This window comes from Erithacus rubecula (assembly GCF_903797595.1).
Source record: "Erithacus rubecula genome assembly, chromosome: 2".
NCBI lineage: Eukaryota > Metazoa > Chordata > Aves > Passeriformes > Muscicapidae > Erithacus > Erithacus rubecula.
In genome coordinates, this window is record NC_136685.1 from 56,017,927 (window position 1) to 56,043,240 (window position 25,314).

Below are 25,314 nucleotides of genomic sequence, written 5' to 3' on the forward strand. Positions count from 1 at the left end.
GTCTTTTTCTGAATAGCAAGAATCTCCTTCCCCTGCCTTAACAGAAACTGTTTAGTGATAGGAAAGATTTGTGTTGCTGAATAAAAAATGGAAGCAGCAACACACTTAAAAGTTTTGGCTTAGAAACAGTTTAGTGAATAGGAAAATGTAGATAGTTTAAGTAATGAGAGTGATGAAAGATTTACTGAATGCCTTTTATTTGAATGGATTAATGGAATAGAATCACAAAGCCCACTAGATTTTGAATGAATTAAACATAGAATGCCTAATCCCTAAATGCTGATTAAGTGAAAATCTCACCATAGTTGAAGAAAGAGGAAAAGAGATTTAAAGATTCTCCCTGTTTCTTTGAGGCTGGAAAGGACACCTGCTGCTGTGGTCCAACATCTAAATGAAAGCATGTTGTATTTGAGATGAAAATGCTGCCGACCAAGACTGGGTTTCTAAAGTTCAAAATTTTGTGGTGTGAAAAGAGCTGAGCAAATGTTAGGTTTCCCTTTCCCCAGCTATTAGAAAGACCTGTAGTGAGTGCTTGCATTTTTATTTTGTTTTGGTTTTGTTTCAAATGTTTTCTCTTCCCCATTTCTTGAATGGTTTACATCTTTATTTTCTTTTGCATTTCAATATGGGACTAGATTTTCCTATTGCATGAGAATAAGCCACATCTTAAGCTGCCTTCTCCTCATATTAATTCCTTGTGTGCTTTCCTTATTACTTGGTTGTCCTCCCTTGCCTCCACTTGATGATGGATTTAAGTTTTTGACTCAGTCTCAAAATGTTACTCCTCCACTTGGAGCCAGACTTAACCTTCCCTTTATGGTCAGAGTCCACGTGGGCTTTATCATTATATTTTTCTTGTAACCTTTCCACAAAGGGAGATTTTGTTCCACTGCAAAGGTCTTCTGTTGTTTGAATTGGTATGGCTGACTTGATAATATCCCAAGGTTCAGGGTCACACAGTGCAAAGCACATTGCAGAAATGTGCAGTAATGACAGTAATGGTTTCTGTTGTGGTTATTTCAGCCTTTTGACAGTAGGTCTCCCACAATAGAATCTGAGGTCACAATTATCTCTCCTTTTCATATTTATGTTTATCTACCTAAATGGCTTTCTTTATTGTTATGTAAGCTCATCTTATAATGGGAACTTTCCTGAGTGTTTTTTAAATATAATTATGAAATCACAGGCTCAGTAATAGGATGATGTTTAATTAGAATAATTGGCGACCTTAAGCAAAAAATTCTAGATAGTTTTTGAGAGCTGCTCCTGTGATTCTTCTGACTGACCAATGTCATTAATTTGTCATTGGTAATTTATAAAATAATGGCCTGATAGAGGTTGGGACATACTTTGAAATTTTGTGCTATGAAGAAATATATAATTATCCCCAAAACCTGACTTTGTGGGGCTAAGGCAGCTATGCAGTGTCACTAGTCTAGAGTTCTCTGTCAGCCCAACTGATGTAAATTTTAGGAAAGATTCCACTATTCCTGACACTGCACTTATTAAAATAGTTTTTCTGTCCAACTACTGGTGTAAGATTTCTGAAGAAGTCTACAGAAAATAAATCAAGAGTCAATGCTGCCTGGGTCTATCAGAAGCATCTGCTGTTGGCTGAAGCCAAGTGTATGCAATACTTAAGTTCAAGGAAAGGAGTTCATGATATTCTTGTGTGTCTCTAGGAATCCGGAAAGACCGCAGAGGTGGGCGAGTGATGAAACAAAAACGCCAGAGAGAGGAGCAGGATTCCAGGAATGGGGAGGCTTCTTCAACAGAGCTGAGAGCTCCCACCCTTTGGACAAGTCCACTGGTGGTGAAGCATACCAAGAAGAACAGCCCAGCCCTGTCCCTGACGGCAGAACAGATGGTCAGTGCCTTGCTGGAAGCTGAGCCACCCATAGTTTATTCTGAATATGACCCAAACAGACCATTCAATGAAGCCTCTATGATGACCCTGTTGACCAACCTTGCAGACAGAGAATTAGTGCACATGATCAACTGGGCAAAGAGAGTTCCAGGTAAGGAAAAAAATGCCCTAGTCAACTATAAAACCTGTAGACCACAAACCAAAAACAAACTCCCACACAATGATTTTCTGACTACCTATTCTTATTTGATTCAAATTGTTCATTAAAGCATAAATACATTAACAAAATTTACAGCTTTAAAAAAAATTAATATAAAAATAATAAAATGCTAAAATGCAACATAAGTGACTTTTGAGGAAAGATTTATTCAAGAAAAGATATTTTCCCCACTTTGTAGAATGTTGGGCAGTTTTTTGTTTGAAAATCCTTTTTTTTTCATACAAAACTCAGCAAAATTAAAGGCTGAGAGATATTATTGGTCAAATCTAGTCAATTTGATCTAATCAAATTATGTTGAGTATTTTGATCCACTTAGAAAAAGGTTATCCTCATGAATTCAGTATCACTACTAAGCTCATAAGTATTAGTGTGATTTATTTAATTTCCAGGTTATAATTTTCACTGTGAATTACAGATCTTCCATGAATTTTGGGTTTAAAAACCAAATCCAGAATAACAGTTTTAGTGTGATTTTTTTTTTGTGCACTGTGATTCCCTCTTTTTCCAAAAGGAATTACAAAACTGTGTATGTAATACACCGAAATATGTAACATTTTTCTTTGACTGTATGTTATATATTCATTCATGTAGTTCAATTAATCAGTATAAATTAAATGAGAGAGTAGTTTTAAGGTCAAAGTTCATCATCTTTCAAAGTTTCACTGTACACAAATACTCTTTGTAAGTTAAGAATTCAAAATTTGTAAGGTATTTATTGCACATCATGGTTTTATCTTGTTAAAAATACTGGCATACATGGTAATTTATACTTCATAATTTACTGGAATTCTGATATTATAAGTTTTTACTGTAGTCATCTATTTAATTAAAATTATGTAGATGCCTTAGAAAGGGATGCTAGAGATGACTAACACAGCTCTCACTCACATAGTGCATTACCTCAAAAGAATTACACCCAGGTTATGCCATTTTTCTGTTTTCCTTCATTTAAACTTGGAAAGATTGTTCCTGGTAAATCAACAATCATGTCTTCTCCAGTTCTTAAGTTCTTAAAGTCACTTTCCACATGTCACTTTGTGGATTCCAGCTATGAGCAATGAGAATGTCTGTGTGTTTCATTTTTCATCATATCTTATAAGAAATCACTTGAGAATTTTATTCTCGAGAAAGTCACGGTGGTTGAAGCCTGATCTCCAGTCTGTTCAAGTCAAGGGCTATTCTGCTGTTAATTTAGGTGTGTTTTGCATCATGCCACTAGAAAAGTGCTTTTAAAAAATGTGCATAGTGTTAAAGCTATTCAATACTAAAACATATAGTGAAATTATCTTCTATGGATTTTTAGAGATATAATTAGTCTAAGTCTGTTAAAATTAATTAATGTATTTTTGAGATGAATATAAATTCGTATGTTGTTCAATTGGAAACATTTTTGAGAGTGTAATTAATGAAAATATGTTTAGAAATGAAGTAACAGTGTCAGAGAACCAAGATTTGTTTTTATTCATAAATCTCTCTAGAACTGTCTGTCACAAGATGATTAAAACTGGCTATGATAAAAAAAAATTGCCTGGTTTACTAAATATAAGCTTCAAATTTTTAAGAAAGCATCTGACATCAGAAAATCAAATGTCAGAAAGGACACAAGGACCATTGGGTCCAAGTCCTGGTCCTGCACAGCACCATCCCCATGAGTCACACCATGTGCCTGAGAGCATTGTCCAAATGCTTCCTGAACTCTCACACTGGGGCTGTCACCATTTCCCTGGGGAGCCTGTTCCAGTGCCCAAACACCCTCTGGGTGAAAAACTTTTTTTCTAACACCGACCTAAACCTTTCCCTGACATAATTTCAGGCCATATTGGGTCCTGTCACCGCAGAGAGAGATCAGTGTCTGCCCCTGCTCTGGCCTCATAAAGAAGCTGCAGACTGTGGTGAAGTCTTCACTTTAGACTGTGCCCCAACGCCAAAACTAAATTGGCTATTGAAGCCTGAATACTTTTTTGGAAGAACATCTTCATACTTTTATTTTTGAATGTTGATCAATGAAATGAAATTTTAGTGATAAAAGTAGTTACTCCATTTTGAACTAAAGTATGAAAACAGCTTTGTGCTGGATATTTTGTCCAGAAGCATACTGTGACTATTGAAAATACTGTGTGTTTTGAAAACTTTACTGAAATCAAAAAATATTATATTTTTTGAAGAAGGAAGAAATTTATATCAAGATAGCAGAAAAGCAACGAAGATACAGCTTAAAAAGGTGTGAAGACTTTCAGGACATTTTTGGACTCTATTTTTCTGTGTAGGCTTTAAAGAATAGGTTTTGGTCAGGCAGTCTTTCTGGTTATATAAATAGGTGGGCATGGAAGAATAAACATCTAATTAGATGTACTGGGTAAAAATGAAACTATTCTACAAAATGGAGTAATAAAATGTAATTTGTGATAGACTGTGTAAAATAATGTAGGCAGAGATCTGTTATATATATATAAAAAAAAAAAGATGAGGAAAATCTTCAAAATGAGATATCTTTGCAGCATGCCCTGATTGGGAAGGTCAGAACTGGTCTCAGTCTTTATTGCAGCTAATTCAGCATCAGCTCAAACTTGCTTAAACTGACTCTGCAAACTTGGTGGTGTTAACCAGTTCCTGGGGAAAAGAGAACTTGTGGCAGCTTCTTATGCACAACCACAAAAAATAACTTCGATACCTATATATACCTAGATATAACATGATTTTGTCTGAGGTCAGAACCAAGTTCCTCTATGACAATGCAATTCATAGTATGCCAAGTACACAGAAGCTTGTTTTAATTTTTTTTTTCCCCAATACCCTAGCAACTAATACAACTGGGTTGGCCAGATTAAGTGAGCAAAAAATCTTGTGCGGTGTCCTATGACATATACAGAAAATTCAGGATGCCTTACTCTTTAGATGGCCTTGTGGGGATTTAGGCTGCAGTCCTCCCAGGTGGCCTCTGTAAGATACCAAATGTGTCTTTTGATTGCCCCAGCACACGAGGTGGGTGCAAACGGATTGTAATGGGTAGACTTTACATGTAAATTGAGCCTTTTGCCATTTAATTGGGACAAATTGTTAAAAATCACATGTAGGCAAGGTATCAGTACAGATGATTTCTGAATCACATATTCCTGAAAGATATGTCTTCTTATGTTTTTGACTTATATAACATCTTGGAGATAAAGTACCATTTCAAATAGTCTTTAATAAAATGAGCAAAATCATTACTCTGCTTTCCTACAAAAATCCTGTTAGGTCAAAGGAATGAACTTATTGTATTTCATTATTCCCTTTCTGTGTATTTAGTTCAATGTCTTATGTGGAATACTGTATTTTCTAAATGAAGCTGGCATTTTCAATGTGATCAACCAAGCATTTTTTGTGCAGAATCTCTTGAGATGCTAAGAGACATTACAAGTTTATGCAGTGAGCTCATGGTAAAGAGTGTAGCTTTAAGAAAATTCTGTTGCAAGGGTGAAATCTTTGGCAGTGCTGCTACAATCTTGTATAACTATTTACTACAAGTACAGTAGCTGTACAACTTAATAGCCCTAAAATGGTACACTGGGCATACAGGCTTTGAAGTTTTGAGATGATTCACAGTGCTGTACTTATTTTATGACTTCATGAACCGAGGAGATAAACATTTTGGCACTGGGTTTGGATTTTTTTTCTTTATTTCAAAGCCACAGAGGTTGCTATTTTCTTAAGATATTGTTTTCCTATTTGACTTTCTAAACTGCTCTGTTAAATCAGGAACAGTGTGTAAAAAGGCCAATAGCCACAATTTCACACTGCACTTTAGTGGCACCAAACCTTGAAAAAAAAATTAGTTGGCTTGCAGTGGAAGGAAAGATGTGTTAGATGAGAGTGGTATGTGTTTATAACTCTTGAGGTGCAGGAATGTTTATAGAGTTTCTGAAACCCTCCTGCCAATAATTTACACTTATTTTAAAAAAGAAACGGCTTGCAATTCCTGTAATAATTTTTAATAATACTTTCAAAACATTTATTTTACAGGCTCTTCTCCTTTGCTAACAGGCTTGCTGTGGACATTTCTAAAATATTATTCAAAAACTCACCCCATGGCTTATCTCTTGAATATGTTTAAGTGTTACTCTCTGCTCCCCTGCTTCTTAGAGGAAAAACAGAGGAAGCAAATCTGTAAGAAAAAGAGAAATGAAAATAGACATCAGAATCTTACTTTCCAGCTGCTTTTTGCTAATTTAATTTCTGTGTTTCAATTAATTACCATGAATGCAAGAGATAAGCATCAAAAATTATAGTGGAATAAAGTAAACACCATTTGTATTTGAGCATCAGATTGAGCTGTATCATTCAATAGAATGATTGTGAAGGGCAACAGAATTAAAATTATTGAATATGAAATTAAAACTTTCTATCTCTGAATTTTCTTAGTCTGGGAAGCATCTTCAGTTTTTCTTGCCTACATCTGTAAAACCAAAAAAAACTCCATTCCTTTCTGTACTCCTCCAGCTCCTGGGTGGTGCATGAAAAAATCCATCTCTTACAAGTTTCTTTTTCTTTTCAGTGCTTCTCTGAAAAATAGATGGTGTATATTTCCTACTGTACAGAATTTCTAATAAGAGAGAAGGATGAGCCAATGTGACACTGCTGTTGAGAGATGGGTTGGAGGAGCTGATTCTAAAGGACAGGGAGATTTTATATGCACCAGGAGCTTGTGCTAGACAGGAAAAAGCCAAAACTGAGAAGAAACAATTCAGCAGAAGCGCTTGTGAAGGAGCATAAACAATACAAAACAAAAATATAGGCAGTGATTTCACTAGCTGAAGACTGGAAGAAAATTATAGCAGAAGAAAAAAGGTATCAAGGTCTGAATTACAACTCTGGTATTGGAAATTTAAGAGGTATCCTAATGCAGTGGTTTCCAAATTCCGTGGAGTCTCTAGAGTTAGGGATATAGAAGTGGGGAGAAATACATCAGGACAAGCTGACCAAGCAACAAGGAACTCCAATAGTGAGAAAAAGTAAAGAATACAGATAAGAGGATAAGAGGAAAAAGATGCTGTGAATCAGTCAGATGAGCCAACAGTAAATTCAGTAGCTCGATGCTGGACTTATTGCTAGGGCTCCTGCTGAAGGCAGTAATTTGTAATTTTTCCACCCTTCAAGGTGGAAGGGTCTGGTTTTTAGCTGCTCCTATTGCCACAAGAAGAACCTTGGAATGGATTTACACACAATTCTTTCCCATTTCATCTTCCAAGCCACAGTGTTTCAGCTTTATGTCCCACTCTTTCCCAAGAGTTTCCTGGCAATAGGCATTAAAAGAATGTGTTCAAACTGCATCATTATATTTGCATAAAATTTCAATCAAGGGAAGCAGAGTTAGGACAGGAAAAGTAGAGAACCACTTAGAATATTTCTTTAGAGAACCATTTAAAATATTTCTTCAGAGAACCTTTGAGTGAACTCAGAAATACAACCTCTAGAGTTTTCTAAACTTATCTTGAAACATTTCAAATTTTTTTTCTTATTCTTACCAGTTTCTTTACAAATTCCTCAAGCTAATTCTGTAACTTTCCAGATTTTATTTCATTGTTCAGAAGAAGAGAGAGATTCTGAAGAGTTCATCAGGGGCTGCTGATGCCATTATGTGGATGTATAGCCAAAATTTTTTAAGATTGCTACTCCACATATATATAGAGTTGTAGTTCCATCTGTACACAGTGTTTTTAGAATTAGAATTCTCAGTGCTGAACAAGGTTGATCTTATTGAGGCCTTTTGAGAGTATGAAATATTTGAATTTCAAATATTTGAATTTTGGGACTTCCCAATAAGCTGGCTCAAAAAATTACCTTTAGTAACCAAAATGTATCTACTATAAGCAATCTTGCTTACTGGTTTGGCATGTATTGATAGATGAAAATTGACACCAAACAGGCAAGAAGGAGTAAAATATATTTTAGCTATAACTACTAATATGTTGGAGTTTACTGGACATGCAATACTGTACAAGTTTAATTGATAGTAAGTGTTTGAAAATGGAATTCTATTGCTCTTGGCAAATGGAAAGGCAAAATGAGCATTTGCAGTAATAATCTCTATATTTTTTAGCCAAAACTTTAGGAAATTAAATACTTAATCAGTAATATTTTATTTATAAAAGATATGATCCGTCTATAAAAACATTTCCTGCTATTTTTCTTTAGCTGATAAATAATTTACACTCTTGGATGAACATATCTGTCTTAGCGTCCTCAGCTATGCTGAACCCTGGAGCTTTCCAAGAAATGCTCGTTAATTTCTACTCTAAGTAAACAGTAAGTAATGATCCCTCCTGATTTATTTATTTCTTAAAATAATTTACAAAAAAATATGCAATTGTTGGAAAGCACTGATGCGATATGCATGTGCATGTGCACATATCCATTGTTTCTTGTTCACATAATTCACACAAATTGGCCCTTTTAACTTGATGTTTAATAACTTCAGCCTAATTCTTTTAGATTCTCTCTAGAACTACATTTCTGAGCAGAGTCAGCTGTAATTCTAGATTAGAGGTTATTTTAATATCATTTGTATTAGTTTTCTGTTCAAGTGAGTCACTCTAAAATCTCATGTTAGCTATATAGGAGTTTTTAAGTTACATAGAAATAATTAGGGAAGATTTATTGCAGATGATTTCTGGATGGGCTCTTACCCTGTCTGTATTGCTGCAGTGGTGCATTATATGACACATCTGTTACCAGCTCATTTGTTTTCTTTGATTATCTCTCTGGGAAATGAACTATGTGTGGAAAGAGTATGTTGTTTTGTCTGCATGCTAGTTATGGACTGCTGTGAATTTAAAATAGTGTAAGCAAGATAAAGAATATCCCACAGTGGAATGGGAGATGAGAAATCTGCAATTGCCTTGCTCCTGCAGGAGTTTGTGCTCAGCTAAGAGTGCCCATAAGGAACTATTGCCTTCTGTTCCTTATGTAAAGTTCTGTTGCTTGTAAGAAATGTCTGCCACAGTCTGGAGCAGGGAGATAGGGGTGAAATATTTATTACTGTACTTAGACTCCAGGTCTAGACCTAAAGCTTCTTAAGCTTCTTGAGGAGCTCTGGAAACAGAAGGGAGGAATCAAGATCTTGACTTGCCTTCAGTGTCTAGTTCCCTTTGCCCACCAGAGAGGGGCACTGCTCAGGCTGTCAGAGGTACCCAGTGAATCTCACAGCTATCTGGCATTCCTTGTGAGCAGACTGATCTCAGGAAAAGAAAATTAATGTCAGAATTTTCAGTAATTTTTTTTCTTTTCAGCTTGAGATTTTTGGTTTGGAACCAAGTGCAGTAGGAAGTCTTAAGACCCAGAACCAAGGTTAATATACAGATGAGGGGAAAAGTGCCATTCAAGATCTTGGTTATTGGTAAATATGTTGTGTTCCCTATGGAATTACATTCTAGGGTGTTTAGGTTTATTTGGAAAACCGAAATTCAAGAAATCTAATTTTACTTTGATTCACAAAGATGGGGAAAGTGGTAGAGTAGGCTAATTAAAATGTTCCTAGAGAATAGTAACTCTATCAGTAGTCTAATGAAGAATCTTCTGCAACAGCTGCTGTTCCTTAGAAAACACGGCTGCAAATAGAGAACTAGCTATACGGGTTGCTGGCATGAGAGCCAGGTGTTTACTAAAACCCTGAACAGTCTCTGACTGGGTGTGATCATTGTATCAAAAAACCCAAACTGGCTGGAATAGAGCTAAAATTACAATATTGCCATATAATATCTATTGTATTAACACTTTGTGTCTGACCTATTATAGAAATCTTCTTTGATTGCTACAAAGGTAGTATTTCTTGTAAGTATCAAATGCATTTGTAGTATGTACTCTGCAAGATTGTAATTTCATAAGTATTTATTCCAGTTGCAGTACTGGCTAGAACAGTTCCTACCTTTGTAATTCTCTCTGTCTTGGGATGGCTGTTCAAGTATAGGGATTTAACTGGATTAAAAATGAATCTTTTGGGTGTGTGTTTGGGATTGCTACTAACTTCATCTCCAGTCCAGCTCATAAAATAGTCGAGGCAATTGAAATGGAAGGGTGACAGTATATCAGGAATGAATAGGCAAGTATTAATGTGATGGTGCTAGAAAGAAATATTTATGTATCTGCACTGCCAATAGTAATATACGACAGTAGAGTAAGCCTTCTTATAATTTAATGTCTCTTTATTTTTATGCAGAAAGGTCATTTCCAGTCTCTCCTGTAAAGGTCAAGAATCTTTTGGTTCCTGGCACCATTTAGAGTCTTTACCCTGTTTGTTGAAGTAGGTGTTTAGCTCCTACTTTGCATGTTCCTGCTCAATCTGCAGCATAATCTGTAATGCTGTGCCAGAGCTGTGAGGGGTTGGAGACTCATGGGTGAGAGGTACCACCCCCCAACTCAAGATGCATCCTTGTTCACAGAGGGTCTTTGGTTGGCTTCCATCCCTGGGGTACAAGATGCTTTACTTCCTGGGAGGCAAAGACTGGTTGATTGGTTGCCAGTTCTAGTGCATATTTTTTGAAAGTTTTTTGTTCTTTCTCTTCCAGGAAGGCAGTAAATTCTTCTGGAAATTCTTTGGGCCAAGTTTGCACTGTACAGCTAGCAAATAGTGACCCAAAGTGACAGAAGTAGGTGGTAGCCTTTTGCAGAATCAGCAATTGACTCTTAGTCTTCTGCAGGGTGGGATTTTGCAATGTTAGTGGTAAAGGAAAGCTCTAGTAGACTTTATTTGGTGATGATGGGATTAAACACTGGTATTAATTGGTTAACATATCACACATTTTAAAACAAATACATGGAGTGATTCTCAGCTGACACAGAAGGGCTGCCCATGAAAATCCAGCACAATTATCAACTTGTGACTTCATTTGTTCTCCCACTTGGTAGTCATATAACCACAGTTATGGAGGACCACTGGCTCCAATATAAATACCAAATGCACTTTTTTCCCCCCAGGTGAACACTTAGGGTTGTGTTCCTTTACACTGAACCTTTTGGGAAGGATGTTGCTTTGTCACAGGGAAGCACTGACTGTGCCAATGCCTCCCTGTCAGTTATGTAGAATTCTCTTACAATGTGCCATAGTGAATACATTCCTATACTGGTGCCTCGGGATTTTATCTGCTGCATGGGAAATCTGTGAAGCACACTAAATATCCCTGTTGTGAACCAACCCCCCCAACTTGAAAATTCTTAGCCTACAGTCAGAAATATTAATTAAATCTGCTATTTCTTTTATATTGCTCATTATGGCCCTGTTTTATGCCTTGCCAGTATACCTTTTCTTCACAAAAAAAAAAAGTGGCTTATATTTTGTAGAATTTTTTACATACTACTTCATGTATTTAAATTTTTTTTTTGTTCAGCTTTTTGTTTGTTTTCTTCCTTGTCCTCTTGGTTTGGTTGTATTTTGGGCCTTTTTAGTTGTTGATTTTTTTGTTGTTTTGTTTTGTTTTTTTTTTCTTAAGAGGGCACTTCTAACCAGGTGTTTGAACAGACACATTTGAATATTTGAATGAGATAGTGCTAGGGAATACAAATACATTTCCTTTATTACCTTATTTCAGCAGACAGTGCAGTCAGAGTGCTCTTTTCTTTAGACTTCAGATGAGCTTTTTGCTACCTTATTTATCAGTAATAGGGCTCCTGAGATGTTTTGCTAAAAATCCATCACTGCAGGCTGATGAATCTAGATCTGCTTTTCTTCAGCTGACAGTGAACAACTGTTACCAGCTTTCCATGAGTTATTTTATTTTTAAATAATGTGGCGGCTGTAAGGGATTTCACGCTAGTGAAATTATTTACTAATTATATGCAATTATTTACTAATGGGATGTCAGAAGTAGTTCAGTGTAACATTGATGAGCTGTTTCCCCCTTTTCTTAGCAAGCTGACAGCCTCTGGGACTCTCAGAGTCTCTTGGCTTCTGTCTCTGAGCAGCTTCTAACACTTGATGTTCAATCAGAGTAGGACTATATTTAAATGTATTTGAAGATGCTGTGTTTTACACTCAGAATTACCCTTTTTTGTGTATGTGTTTGAAAATAATATTAAGATTTTTCTCTTTTTTTTGTTTTAAATTTCCAAGTTCATCCCTCTTCCTCAGTTCATATTTTGATTGTCTGTCTCTGCAAAAATGCAGCCTGAAAATGCTTAAAAAATTAGGTTGATTCCAGACAGCACAAACAGCTAGGAGGAGACTCACTTCTCTGAGTATCTTTGAAATTCCTGTTTTATTTGTTCTGATTAAGTTAAATTATTTTCTGCCATCTTCATATTTTGCTGCCTCTTTGTTTTCTTGGCCTGTCAGATCATTAATAAACATTTAGGAATCTTCTTTGTGCTTTGAGGATCAGTATGGTGATGCTTTTCATAAAACAGTCTCCTAGACTATGCCTGACCCATGTGAAGTGGCTCTATTTCCTGATCCAAGCCAAAGTTTTATTCCCATCCATAAGGAGTCTGTCAAATTTGCATTTCATATGCATATGAAAGAAAAAAGAAAAATAAAATAAATCAAAATGTCTCTGAAATAAGAAAGATGAAAACTACCATGTTTTTTACAAGTTAGAAAAAATATCAAGTTATAATTCCAGGGAAAACTTTTGGAATTTTAAGTTACATATTTTTCTTTTGATCTTTCATTTCTGCTATTGTACTTATTATAAGGTATTACAGTGATATTTTTTAATGTAGTGGAATTCCATGCAATTTTCCAGTTCTGTCAAAGGATGCCAATTAAGATTATAGATCTGGTCCTTTTGGATGAGTTTTTACACATTTCCAAAGCTTTTCCAGATGTCTTCATCAGAGTTGTGTAAATAATTAGTTTCTATGTTTCATGGCAGATACAAATAGTAAAAAAATAAACTTTTTTGCTTCATGCAAAATGAAATTTTTAAAACTTTCTGCTAAATTATAAACTTTCTGGGTAAAATGATTTTTTTTTTTTTATATGAAAGAATAGACTTCAATAAAATTTCAAATATTTCAGGCATCTGTTTAAAATAAAAAGACTATTTTAGGGAAAAGAGCTCTATATTTCCAGAAGTTTAGATAACTTTTGCAATCTTGAGTAGGAATAGGTGCCTGGTAGAGTGCTGAAAAGTCAGATGAGGTGCTGACAAGGAGGCTGTGTTTCCAGATAGAAGCCAGCCTCTTTTTATTTGTTTGTTTTCATTTTGTGAAACCTGACATGTTACCCAGAGTGTTTGAATTGGCCAGCTGTCACTTTTCAATGTGTCAGAGCACTTCCAACCAGCTCCAGCCTCAGGCTGTATCTCAGCAGGCAGTATGGGAGGGTGAGTCAAGGTCAGTGCTCTCCAGGTGCAGGTCCTGTGCTTTGTGTGCTCACCTGCTCCATGAAATGTGTCACAGCTTCCTGAGGGTGCCCTGGGTTTGTTACCCATTGAGGGAGAGTACAAGAAAAGGGGCTTAATGATGTGTTTTGTGGAAACATGCTGCTTGATAACTTACTGGGTCTCCCTGGATTAGAAGATTAATACAAATTGCCAGCTGCATTCCAGTGTCTTGCTTTCCCTGTGAAGTATTCCTGTGCTCTGTCTTATGGTGACACTCCCACACAGCTGCTGAAATAGTCTTCTTGTTGTAGTGGTTAAAGGAAATTGCTGCAATTAATTTTGCTGTCTTTCTTCTCTTTGATGTATCCTTACAATTTCTTGGACAATTTTTTAGAGATTGGGTTCTGTTCAAAACCAGTCATGTAGGGGTGAAAGGAATAGGAAGAAAAAGAAACATTTGATGTTTCATTTATTTGTGCTTGTGTTTCTCTTTTGATGTAGGTACCAGCCAGTGTAATGGATGCTAAAGTACACATGTATATATAGCTTCTGTTACTCATATGTAAGTGCAATAGACAGAAATAATACTTACAAGTGAACAATCTGAAGGAAAAAAAATTGATGCAGGTGCATTAGTCAAGCTAGTTTTATGTCCTAGTGACTATAAAGAATGACCAGACCGTGTACTCTGAAGTTATGCCTCATTTCTTGGGTACAGCACACTATGTTCTGAGAAATTTCTATTTGTAGCCTTGATGCAGTTTTAATTTAGTTCACTACAAATTTGAATTTCCCCCTTTTTTCCTTGGCTTGCAAAATAATCCTCTTTTTTGTTAATTCCAGATGCTCCTACAATGAATGATAATGGATTCAGTGGTGAGCACAGTAGTGGGACACACTGTGGAGAAAAAAGCTTAGTGGCTTGTTCACCAGATTTTATGAATGAAGAAGGGAAGAATTTAGCCTTCCCAGTTTCATCACATGAAAGTTTTTGCAGTCAAAAAAGTATTAAATTAAAATATGACACTTCTAAAGCTTCCAGACATGGGTGGAAATATAAAGTTAAACAGTGGAACCTTAATTATTAAAGAATTAAACAGAATTATTGGAGATAAAAATATAAACCCAGTATTTTAGGGACAGTCAGAAAGGAAGGGGTTAATCCTTAATTTCAGTTTAAATAACTAATTTAGTTAGTTATTTTAGTTTGCAAGAATGGCTGAAGCTGGCCATTGGTTGTGTTATCTTGCAAATCTAATTTAAATATTTTTTAAAATGTTCTTGATTGCATTATGATGACCTTTAAATCTTTCATATCCCTCCTATAATTAAAGGAACAAAAGAATTAAAAATGGAACAATGGAGATATTTTTTCACCCTAACATTTGTGGAAGAAATGAGGTGCAGAGCAGTAGAAATGAGCTGCCTGTGGTACAATAGCTCTCCAGGCTCCCTTTAACCTAGTTTTGTTCACTTGCCATCCCTGTCCTGTTCCCCCTATGACCATTTGACCATATGACATGCTTGCATTGCCAGGGCTCCGTGTGAACCACCTCTGGCTTGCTGCTCTCACTGACACCATCAGGGCACTGCCCCATCCAAAGTGCCTTTCCCAACTACAGAGCTGATAAAAACAGTAAGAGGATGTAGTAAAAGCGTGTAGGCACTCTCTGCAAAAGAGGAAAACAACTGGGAAGTCTTTGATCTTTGGTTTTAAAGTTCTCCCCTAGTAATTGTGTATTGAATCAACCATTTGAAAACTTGAAAGGGCATGCTGGGGTCATTTAAAAAGCTCTGAAAAATTCTACCTCGTCTGCCTGCTTTCTCCCCCTCCAGATTATATGTTTACTTGAAAACTGTGGTTGCTTAAAGAGATTGCTCAAAGAGTGATTGCTTAATGAGACCTTTTGCCTCAAATGATTTTTTTTGACAGCCGCAAAACCATCACTTACATTTGGTTTAGGTTATGACTGGAGCATAGCCTGGTACTTTAGTAAGGAGGTCAAACAGATGCTGGAAGCCTCATACTGTCTTGGATGCAACTGAACAGACAAAAAAAAAATCCAAGCTGTGCTGGACATGACCTCAAGTTTTAGGGCAAATTTACAGAAAGTCTGAGGTGGTTGGTGCTCACCGGTCGCTTTCATGCTCCTCTTTCTTGATAGTTTATTTCACCAATGTTCTCAACAATTAAACCAGCAAAGAGACCAGCAGTGTGGCAGCCCTAGTTGGGTGGGGAAGGGGAGGAGGGGAAAGAATGAAGTAGAGAGGACAGTTTGTATTTATGAGACTGTCTTTGAGTTCGTAAAAGTCACTTAAGAATGCGTAACCAGCCCCAGAAATTATTTTAGCTGCATCTGCTTTTGATGGAAAACATTTTGCATAGCTGTGACCTCTTACAAAAATGACAAATCCCCAAAAAACCCTTCAAACTACTTGCAACTGGCCTGAGTACTGGTATAAGTTTATATTATAATGCAACTAACTGTTGCAGAGACAATAAATAAAAGATGTATTACCTCATACCATCTATTTTAGTCAGCAGCTAATACATTTTGTGCAGTGTCTTTCTTCACCTGTCCAGGGAAAAATTCAGAGGACAACCTTCAAAGAAAAGCTTTCACATGCAACTGATGGCCTGTTCCTACACTCAAAATAAGAGGGAACAGCTGCTGCTCCTTTCTCAATAAGCAGACAGTGTTCTGTGGCTTTTATTTGCAATCCTGAACTTCCTGAGGAATGGCACAGCTCTCACTGCTAAAAGAACCATAAAGTAACATCATACTGTTGTCAGAGTGTACCCTGAGTCTCAGACATCTGGATTACAGTCCAGGAAGGAATTATCATTAACATGCTTTAAATAATAATATAGTGCTGCAAGAATTTTCCATGTAGTAACAAACATAGCTTTTTATTGATTAGTTGAGGAGCTTGTTTTCCATACAGAAAATATATATATGTCTCCTTCCTTGCTTTACAATGCAAGTAGGATAAGCTTTCACTTGCAAACTTGCAGGCAACCTTCACTTAAAATAATCTTATACAGTAGTTGTTATAATTATTTTTAGCAAGATTTATTCTTATTTTAATAATATTTAAAGTGCTTGCTAAGAGGGTGAGGAAAATTTAAGCCTAAAATTTGTTCTGTACAAGTTGTTGCCTTGCCTAGATTAGTGAGACTGATTAAAATTAATACTTGTTTACTTCCCTGCATTCAGCTTTTCTGCTCACATTCTAAACAATTTTCACCCCAAAATGAACTTCATAAAGCTTTTTTTCCTTTTTCTGTGAGAAAAGTTCAGTTGCTTTTGGTTTTGTTTTTTTTTTACCTTTACTGATTTGCAAGAAATGGAACTTTCACTTGGGCTCAAGGAGTCTTCAACTCAAAGATTTTTGTGGTTGAAAGGATGACAGAGTGCGCTTAGACACCTCTGTCCTAATCCTGCCTCCTCCTGGATAAGGCACTTAACCTCCCTGTGTTCTATCTATAAAATACATTTAATGATACTTAATGGTTTCACTGCCCTTTGGAAATGTAAAGTGCTACGTGAGTGCCAATTACTTTTATTATGTTCCCTGATGGAAGGACTCAAAGTATTTGTGTTAAATGGTTACTGCTAATGCACTTTCTGGACTAATCTTTGGTTAACAAAGTGCAACTGTTGTAGAAAACTCTCTGTGTTTAAGACCAGGCTGACAGTGACAGGTGTGAGAAAGGACTTGGCAGTGCTCAGCTTCACCGGGTACGTTTGTGTCCTGACTCAGGAATGGGTTTGAGCTACAACACTGCCCAGATTGTCTTCTCTCCATGGAGAAAGTCTTGGGCTTTGGACACACAGCCTGATCATTCCCCAGCACAGGACAGATCTTCAGGCAGTCAGATAAATCGTATAGAATAATTTGCTTGTGCTGCTGTTCAGAGAGAGCTTACTGTCCCTGAAACTCACAGGAGCACTTCACAGCTGAAGTCTGATTCTCATGCTGAATGTTTCTGCAGACCCCCAGGTAGAGCATAGTCCATCTCCCTTGGAGCATTGCCAGCCAAGCTGGTTTTGCGCTGGAGAATTCTCATGTTTGTCTCAGGCAAAGCATCAGCATCTCATAAAAATGTCACAAGGGTTTGTCAGGAGCAGAGAATGTATGTCTGACCAGTGGCAATTGTCTGTCACTACCTCTGAAGTGTTGCCATGGCCCTAAGTGCTAATTGTGCTTGGTTAAAAGTATTGCTTTGAGTATGTGAAATTATACTTGTTCGACTTATTTACAAGCTTACTTTGTCATAGGAAAGTTGAAATAGGACAGTATTTATTATAACTGATGTAGGCAGGGTGCACTTGGTCATAGTCTAGACTGGTGTGTACCTGAGGAGGGAAAGATAGGTTCCTGTACTGTACAAGGAGTTGGCTTCTTGGAATAGGAATGGCCTCAGGAACTTTTTAGACTGCTCATTCTGAAAAGATATGGACTGAACAGGTCTGAAAAAGCATGTACTTTTTGCACCATCTGAAAGCATTAAGTGAAGTCATGATAACTTTACATATCCCTGGAAAGGAGTTGAAATGGTTCCCATTTACCTGAGAAATGCATTTCAGAATCATCACAGTGCAACTTTTAAGTGGAGGCAGAAGAGACCAGCTCCTAGAAATGGGATCTGAAATAAAAGTGGCAAATATGACATCCCTGCAGCATCCTGCTCTAGAGACAGTGTCATGTAGGGAGTTTGGCTGGATGGTCCACCTGCCAAGCTGTTAGGCAGCTTTCCTAGGGACAGCTCAGGAAGGATGGAAACCTCCACTAGAGGTGAAGAGCAAAAGCTTGCTTGATCTTGACTTTCAGTATGAGTACAGGCTGTGAAAGCGGGCCCTCATCTTCCTTCTGACTTTTAGGGTATTTGCCCAAAACCCCAAACATTCCTAATCAATATTAATTTTGCACCTGTAAATTGTAATTTATATTTTTCAGAAAAGAGTTTAAAACCATTAGAGCTGAAAATGGAAAAATGAGAAGTACAATTTTCTAAAGGAATTAACATTAATTAAGAGCAGATGCTGTTCTCTTTGATCTCAAGAAATTTAACTTCTGACAGACTGTTTACACTCAGACGAGACAGTGTGCAAGTTTGGATTGGTGTGCTGCTATACTTAATTATACAGGCAGAAAAAAAAGAGAATTGTGAAAGAGCAGACAAAGTAGTTAAAGGTTCTTACAACTGTGCCACTTGCTTTGTGTTTGTCTTTCAGATTTCCTCCCAGGAGCTCAGTAAATTGTAGTTAATTTTTTTTCTGACTGCACTTACAGAAACAAAAGCAATATCCTTTAAAAAAAAAACCTCTTCTGGCAAAATATTTGGATTGAAAATGTTGTGGTTTAGAGATCTTTGATCTTTGGTCTTCAAAATAAGTCTTGATTTAAAACATTGGTGTTGTGTAAACAATTAAACCAATATGTCCATGTCATACTGTAAGTGCCCTTAGGAGGGAGAACTTAATAAAAGTGTTGTATAATTTTGGTCTGAAGATCTGTGGAAAGAATTAGGAATGAGTAACATTATTGAAATATCTGTGTGAATACTGAGGCTCAAAGAAAACAGCATTTGTGGTTCTCTGATTCACTCGGCCTCAGAATTTGTTTTGCTCTGCTGTAGTGTACAGACAAGGCTATAGTCAAGGTGTGGCTTTTAGCCACCTCTTAACTAAGAGGTTTCAGGGCTCAGCCTTAAAGGCTGAAGAGGCTGAGTGATCTGTGCAATTTCAGAACAGAATGTCATCTTATGTGCTAGATAAATGCATAGATGCAGTCTCACCACTCTGTTTAAAGTGGAGAGGTTGGATACCAAGGTCATGGCATTAAAACAGGCACAGATTTCACCACTTGATCAAACAGTGGTGACTGAGGTATTAGTCCTTCAATGTGCTTTAGGTTAGGAAAAACTGATGTTTTTCCTCTCTTTGGCTGTTGTTTGGAGAACAGAACTTGCCATAGGAATTATTTTTCTGTTTGCCTTTCATCTACTTAGATATTTTCCTCTATAAAAGCCTCTCTTTATTTTGTTGTTTTATTGGATGGTTGCTAGCAATTAGGTTGCAGCACCCACCACTACTTTCCTTCTGTCTTTGCCAACCTAATTAGCATTCTGTTCCAAATGTAGTCTATTACATGACTGTGGCATGACTGAATTGTATTGAATTGTAAACAACAGCCTTTTTTGGTGGTGGTTGCACTTTTCAAAATGCTGCATTAAGATAGAAAAAAACAGTGATCTGTCTGGACATATTTAAGATACAAAATTTAAGTGTTCTGATTTCCCATGACTTTTTTGTGGAGTTTAGAATCCTGTTGTCTGCCATAGGAGGTATTATAAAAATTTCTGTTGCTATTAAGTTAAAGACAGAGTAGACAAACTGGCCAAATGTGTAAGACTTTAGTGTTCAACATATTCATATTTTTGCTGTGAAGAAAAAAGGTGTGGATAATAGTAATAAAAATTATGGATGTAATTAAGTTAAATAATATGATGAAGATAAGGGCAGACCGAAACAGTCTGCAGTCCTGGTCTCACTGTCTCTAAGAGGATATAGCTGAACTGGAAAATGCTCCAACATTGTTTCAAAAAAAATGCTTTCATCTAAGGAGTGACTGAATATACTTAAAATGTTTGGAAAAGAGAAGTGAGATGATGACCTAGGGAATGACGGAAACTTCCAATACAGTAATTAGATGTATCAAGTGATAATCAAAAAGAGAGATGTTTGTTTATTTCAGAACAACAGGAGATTGTGATTTACCTGAGAGTAAAAGAGAGAAAATTAACTGAGAGTATGAAAGTTCTTACTGGAGACTATTGCTTCAGAGTATATAGAGACTATCTGAAGCATATTAAATGCCAGTTAAATGCAGTTCAGAAAACACTGGAGAAACCTGGAGGGGAAATTGTTAAGGGATATCAATCACAAAAAGAGCAATTCCAGCTCTGCAAGTCTCAGCTGCACACCTCTGAAAGATGAGGAAACTTCCTGTAGAAGCCTATTTTTCCTGCTGTATTGATACATCTGGTATCAATTTCTGTTGTAAATGGGATACTTTTCATGTGAAAAGAAGGGTTCCTTTATAATTTGTTTCCACATTTACTTAACTGATTTTGAGCAGTCTGGACATGCCATAGTAGTGTCTTGCTAGTAGAAATGGCAAAATTATGGTAATGATCCTCAAATGTTAGTAAGTGCCCAGTAGAGGACTTCCTGTTGAGGGACTGAATCTGCAATGACACTGGATATTGGGTCTCAGAGAATGGTAATTGTTATGGAAATTGTTTCTCATAAAATGAGTACCTACATATTTGGTCAAAAGTCACTAAAGCAAGTGATGAATGATTGGTAAAATTTAACACACATTCATACATATACTTGTGTTGGTAGTGGTTATTCCAGAGAACGAAAGGATTTGGGATGGATGTTACCTTGGCAATTAATGAAAATCATGTGAGTTTTATGTAGTTCCTTACTGCAATCTAATGTTACCTTGGCAATTAATGAAAATCATGTGAGTTTTATGTAGTTCCTTACTGCAATCTAATGTCATGCTTGCCACAGTAGGGCTTTTAATAGCTTTTGCTCTGTGGACCCACTCCTGCTTTGGAGTGTCCTGTTGTCTCAAAGAGAGACAGTGTCATATTGTCACTCATGCAGCACATATTGCTGCTTTATACTAGGAAGGAAAATCAGTTCTGTTTGAACATGACAGTTTTGTGTTCTACACACAAGTTTATTTGCCCCTTACTCCTAGCTGAACATTCTGAAGATCATTCTGGCTTTTCAGAAGTTCAGATTTCCATATTCCTACAAGAATTTACATGTTTGTTGTTGACAATCACTTGGAAATGTTGTTGATTTATCTGTATTTGAAAAAAAAAGGAATAGTCTAGGCATGGCTTTTATTCTCTAAGCATCTTTCTGCTGCCAAACATATGATATATGTTGGATAGGATGGACTAGAGGCAATCTAGGTTATTGATATGGACAGATATAAGATCATGAAATTAGTAATTCTGGTATATATGGAGTGAGATGTAGATTACATCCAAACTGCAAATAATTAATTTATTAACAGTGAAGTGAATGTCTGTCTTCTTCCTCAAAGCACAGTTATCAAAAATTTAGAATTAAAAAATACTGTCTGAATAATTTTCAAAATTTTCCAGGATTACGAGAGTACTGAAATTTGAGAATTATGTGCATATCTACATATAATTTCAGCAACACGTGATGAACTAATGATATATTCATAATTTAATTCAATCTTCTGTCACATTATTCTGAATTAACTTTCTTGAACAAGAGTATGTCTTTAAAAAAATAATTAGATCTTGATTAATGTTTCAAATGAGAACATATTCAAGGAAATTTAATGTGATTCTTAGGTAATAACTACTTTTGTTGTTAACACTGGCCCCTAATTTGCAGTCTGATTTTCAGTCTGACTTGGAGCCAATCTAGCTGTCAGCATGGGCTTCTCTTCATTATGCCATTACATTTTGTAATGCTATTCTCTTTTTCTTTGGATATTTATCCACTGTCCATTTATCCCTATCGACTACTTAGCTTCACAAAAAGTAGCTAAATTCCTTTTACTTCTCACCAGAGGGCATATTTTTCAATGCTTTATTCATTTTGGTCTTTCTTTACCATTCTAACTTACACTCTCAGAGTTTCCCAGGCTTTTTATAAGGCTCATTGTCTTCATTAGATGTTTCCCATATGCCAACAGGACATCTGAACTATGACTTCTGTTGTTTCTGTGTCATCATTAAAAATTGTCTATGGTAAAGAAGTAAACTGTATGTCCTTCCATTAGAAATACTTCAGTTCAGTTTGTTACCCTTTTGCTATACTGAAATACAAAATTTTAAATATTTTCATTCAGTTAATGTGTTTCATGGTTCTTACAGTATCAGTTATCTTACAGAACTTTGTTTCATCAAATCTCTTATTTTATAGAATCATTGAATGGTTGGGTTGGAAGGGGTCTCAGAGATCACCTAGTTCCATTCAACCCTCTTGCCATGGGCAGGCACACCTTCCATTAGACCAGATTGTTTAAAATCCCTTCCATCCTGGTATTGAACACTTCCAGGGATGGGAATTCACAGCTTCTTTGGGCTTCTTTAGTTTACCAACTAAACTAACTAGGTAGTTTTATCAACAGCAAGATAATAAATTTACAATGTCACCTAAAAAGCCATCAGGGCAATTATTATGTATTGTCATTTTAAGGAAATAATTATTAGGAAACCTGGTGATTATTATTTATTCTCCATATACAGACATTTTCTTTCTGCCAGTTTTGTGCTTGAGTGCTGCAACCAATGCTTTGTAGTTAAAATGTTGCTCTTTTAAGTTTCAGCTCTATTGTTCAAGCTGCTTGGTGACTCTGGCAAGTGCCATTTCACCAGTCTTTGAAGTCTGGAAATAATTTTTTGTACTTGGTAATAAAAGAAAAATACAGGAAAAAGCATTTATTTCTTTCCTCTTCATCCATAAAAACAGTAGATTCTGCAACTGCCTAAATTCACTTCTAATGATGGATAGATGGGTTTTATTTCAAACATGTCAAAGCTGTTTCCATTTTTTGGATGATTTCTTGCCAACAGATTGATTACTCTCTCAGATATTTTCATTAAATATGATTGTATCAACAACCATTTTACCAAACCTCACTGTAATTCTAAGTCATTGTGAACTGTATTTTGCTTATTCCCTACCTCTTTCTTATTTGAAAAAAAAAGTATATATATTTCTAGGCATATCATTTAACTTTTAAAATATGTGCCTTTTTTCTTCCTTTTTCTCAAGATAATACTCGAGTGTATGTCAGGTATATTCCTCTAAACTGACTCAATATATACCTTCAGAGACAACAGAGCACAGAAGGAAAATCTCTGCGATTTTAGGGCTGGTGAGGGAGTTTACCATGTATTCTGTATTCTGAAGATTAGTATAAGTCATTACAATTACCCCACAAAATTATGGCAAAGTTCAATAATGTGTTTCACTTGTAACACTGAGTAAAAGATAAATAAGATCTATTTTAAGGCAACTTCTGCATATTTTATTTTAGCAAGTTATTTCTAATTTCAAAGAATAACTTACGCAAGATCTAATAAATTGTATTATGCAATCTCCACTTTGGTTATATTTTTGGATTGAAAATAACATTAATGAAAAGTGAGAATCCAAACCAGACAATAATTCAATCTCTTGAAGGAAATTAACACAGGGAGAACCTCTGTGGTTATGGTTTCATGTCTACCTACACCATTATTCCTTCTTTTTCAATTTTTGTAGTATTGCTATAAGCTATCTCTTATTTTGCATTCATTGTTTCTAAACAATGTTGAAATACAAAGTACTTACTTCCTCCGTGTTCTGTAGCCCAGTAGGAATATAAATAGGTGTTTTATTTGTGAATTGTGATTGTGCAAAAATCAGCATTTGTTGTAAGAACATCAGCATTTGCTCTGTAGTTCATTTGAAATCCTCTGTTGGTCCCTCTTCCATACAGGTATCACACTTTGAGTATGAGTCTGTAAAACAGCATTCTACCAAGAGAATTGGTCTGGGGTTAGCTGATTAGACCTGTCACTTAATTTTATAGCAGGCATTCTTCCTTTTACCCCGTGCTTCATGGTGGTGAAGCAGACATGCCCCTTTCTGCAACGTGCACCTGGATCCCAGGCCCTGGCAACAGGTGTGGGGATGGAGATGCTGTCCTGGCTCTGACCCTGATTTTTGGGAAGAGTACAGCCAGCACAGAAACAGTAGGATAGAAAGTTCTGACTGTTCTGGCTGACACTGGGAACCCTGGTGGACAAAACTCAGCCCAAAATGTAAAGAGAACAAATGTCTCTTTTATTGCTCCTTTTGGTTATCCAGCCCTAAAGCACTTTTTAACCTAGTTCTCTGAATAATGCCGTTCCACTTACAAAACTGGAGTGTTTTTACTGTCTCCTATTTATTCTTTCAGGATTTGTGGATTTAACACTCCATGATCAGGTCCATCTACTGGAATGTGCCTGGTTAGAGATCCTGATGATCGGCTTAGTGTGGCGCTCCATGGAACACCCAGGAAAGCTTTTGTTTGCACCTAACCTGTTACTGGACAGGTCAGTCTGCATGTTGCTGTGAATTGTTTAAGCTAATTTATTTCTGCTGCAATCAGATTAATTTTTAGCATGATATCATCTCACCAATACTACAATTTGACAGCGCTTCATATGTCAAGCAGACTTATAGTAGGTGAGACTGAAAAATGAACTCTAAAAAAACTTAGAAATGCTCAGGAATGTGATACTGGTCATTTATTAGACAAGCAACATGTCTGAGATTCATCTGTTGCTTGAAGTACTTTCTTTCAAAGAGAGCAGAAATTTCTCTTATAATCTATACTGTTTGTTGCAGAAGTAATTTTAATTAAAACCCGATCACTATTCATTTAATTCAGACAGTTATTTTTATTTGTTTAAAATCCTCCTACTTTTTCTTAGTTGAAAATAAATTTATCCAAGTAGCTAGCCAAAATTTTGGACGCAAATCATCATAGAATCTCAAGTGCAGTCTTATTTATTTACAGAGAATATATTAAGTTTGGGCTTTTTTTTTCCTCATGAAAACTGGAGACAAATATGACAAACACATACTTGCTTCCTTCACTAAGCTTTTTTTTTTTAGCCAGTCTTGTTAATATGCTAAGTATTTCTGAGAGAAAAATGATGCATCTGTGCCATTTGACAATATCCTGGATTTTAGCTGGCAGTCTTCACGTTAAAAGCAGGAAGACTGATAATTCAAAACACATTTTCTGCTATCTTAATGTAAACTCAAGCTCTCTTTTTTTCTAGTCATGGGAAAATTTTCATTAAAAATTTCAATTCCATT

At 36.2% G+C, this 25,314-nt stretch overlaps 1 protein-coding gene across 2 annotated transcripts in view; it reads left to right on the forward strand.

Annotated features, from left to right (window-relative positions):
• ESR1 (estrogen receptor 1) overlaps nt 1-25,314 on the forward strand; it is a 156,658-nt gene that overhangs the window by 108,079 nt on the left and 23,265 nt on the right. For both annotated transcript variants that reach the window (XM_079331385.1, XM_079331386.1), the window contains exons 5-6: nt 1,683-2,018; nt 24,404-24,542. In XM_079331385.1, coding sequence (XP_079187511.1) covers nt 1,683-2,018; nt 24,404-24,542 — 475 coding nt within the window. The remainder of the gene's footprint in view (nt 1-1,682; nt 2,019-24,403; nt 24,543-25,314) is intronic.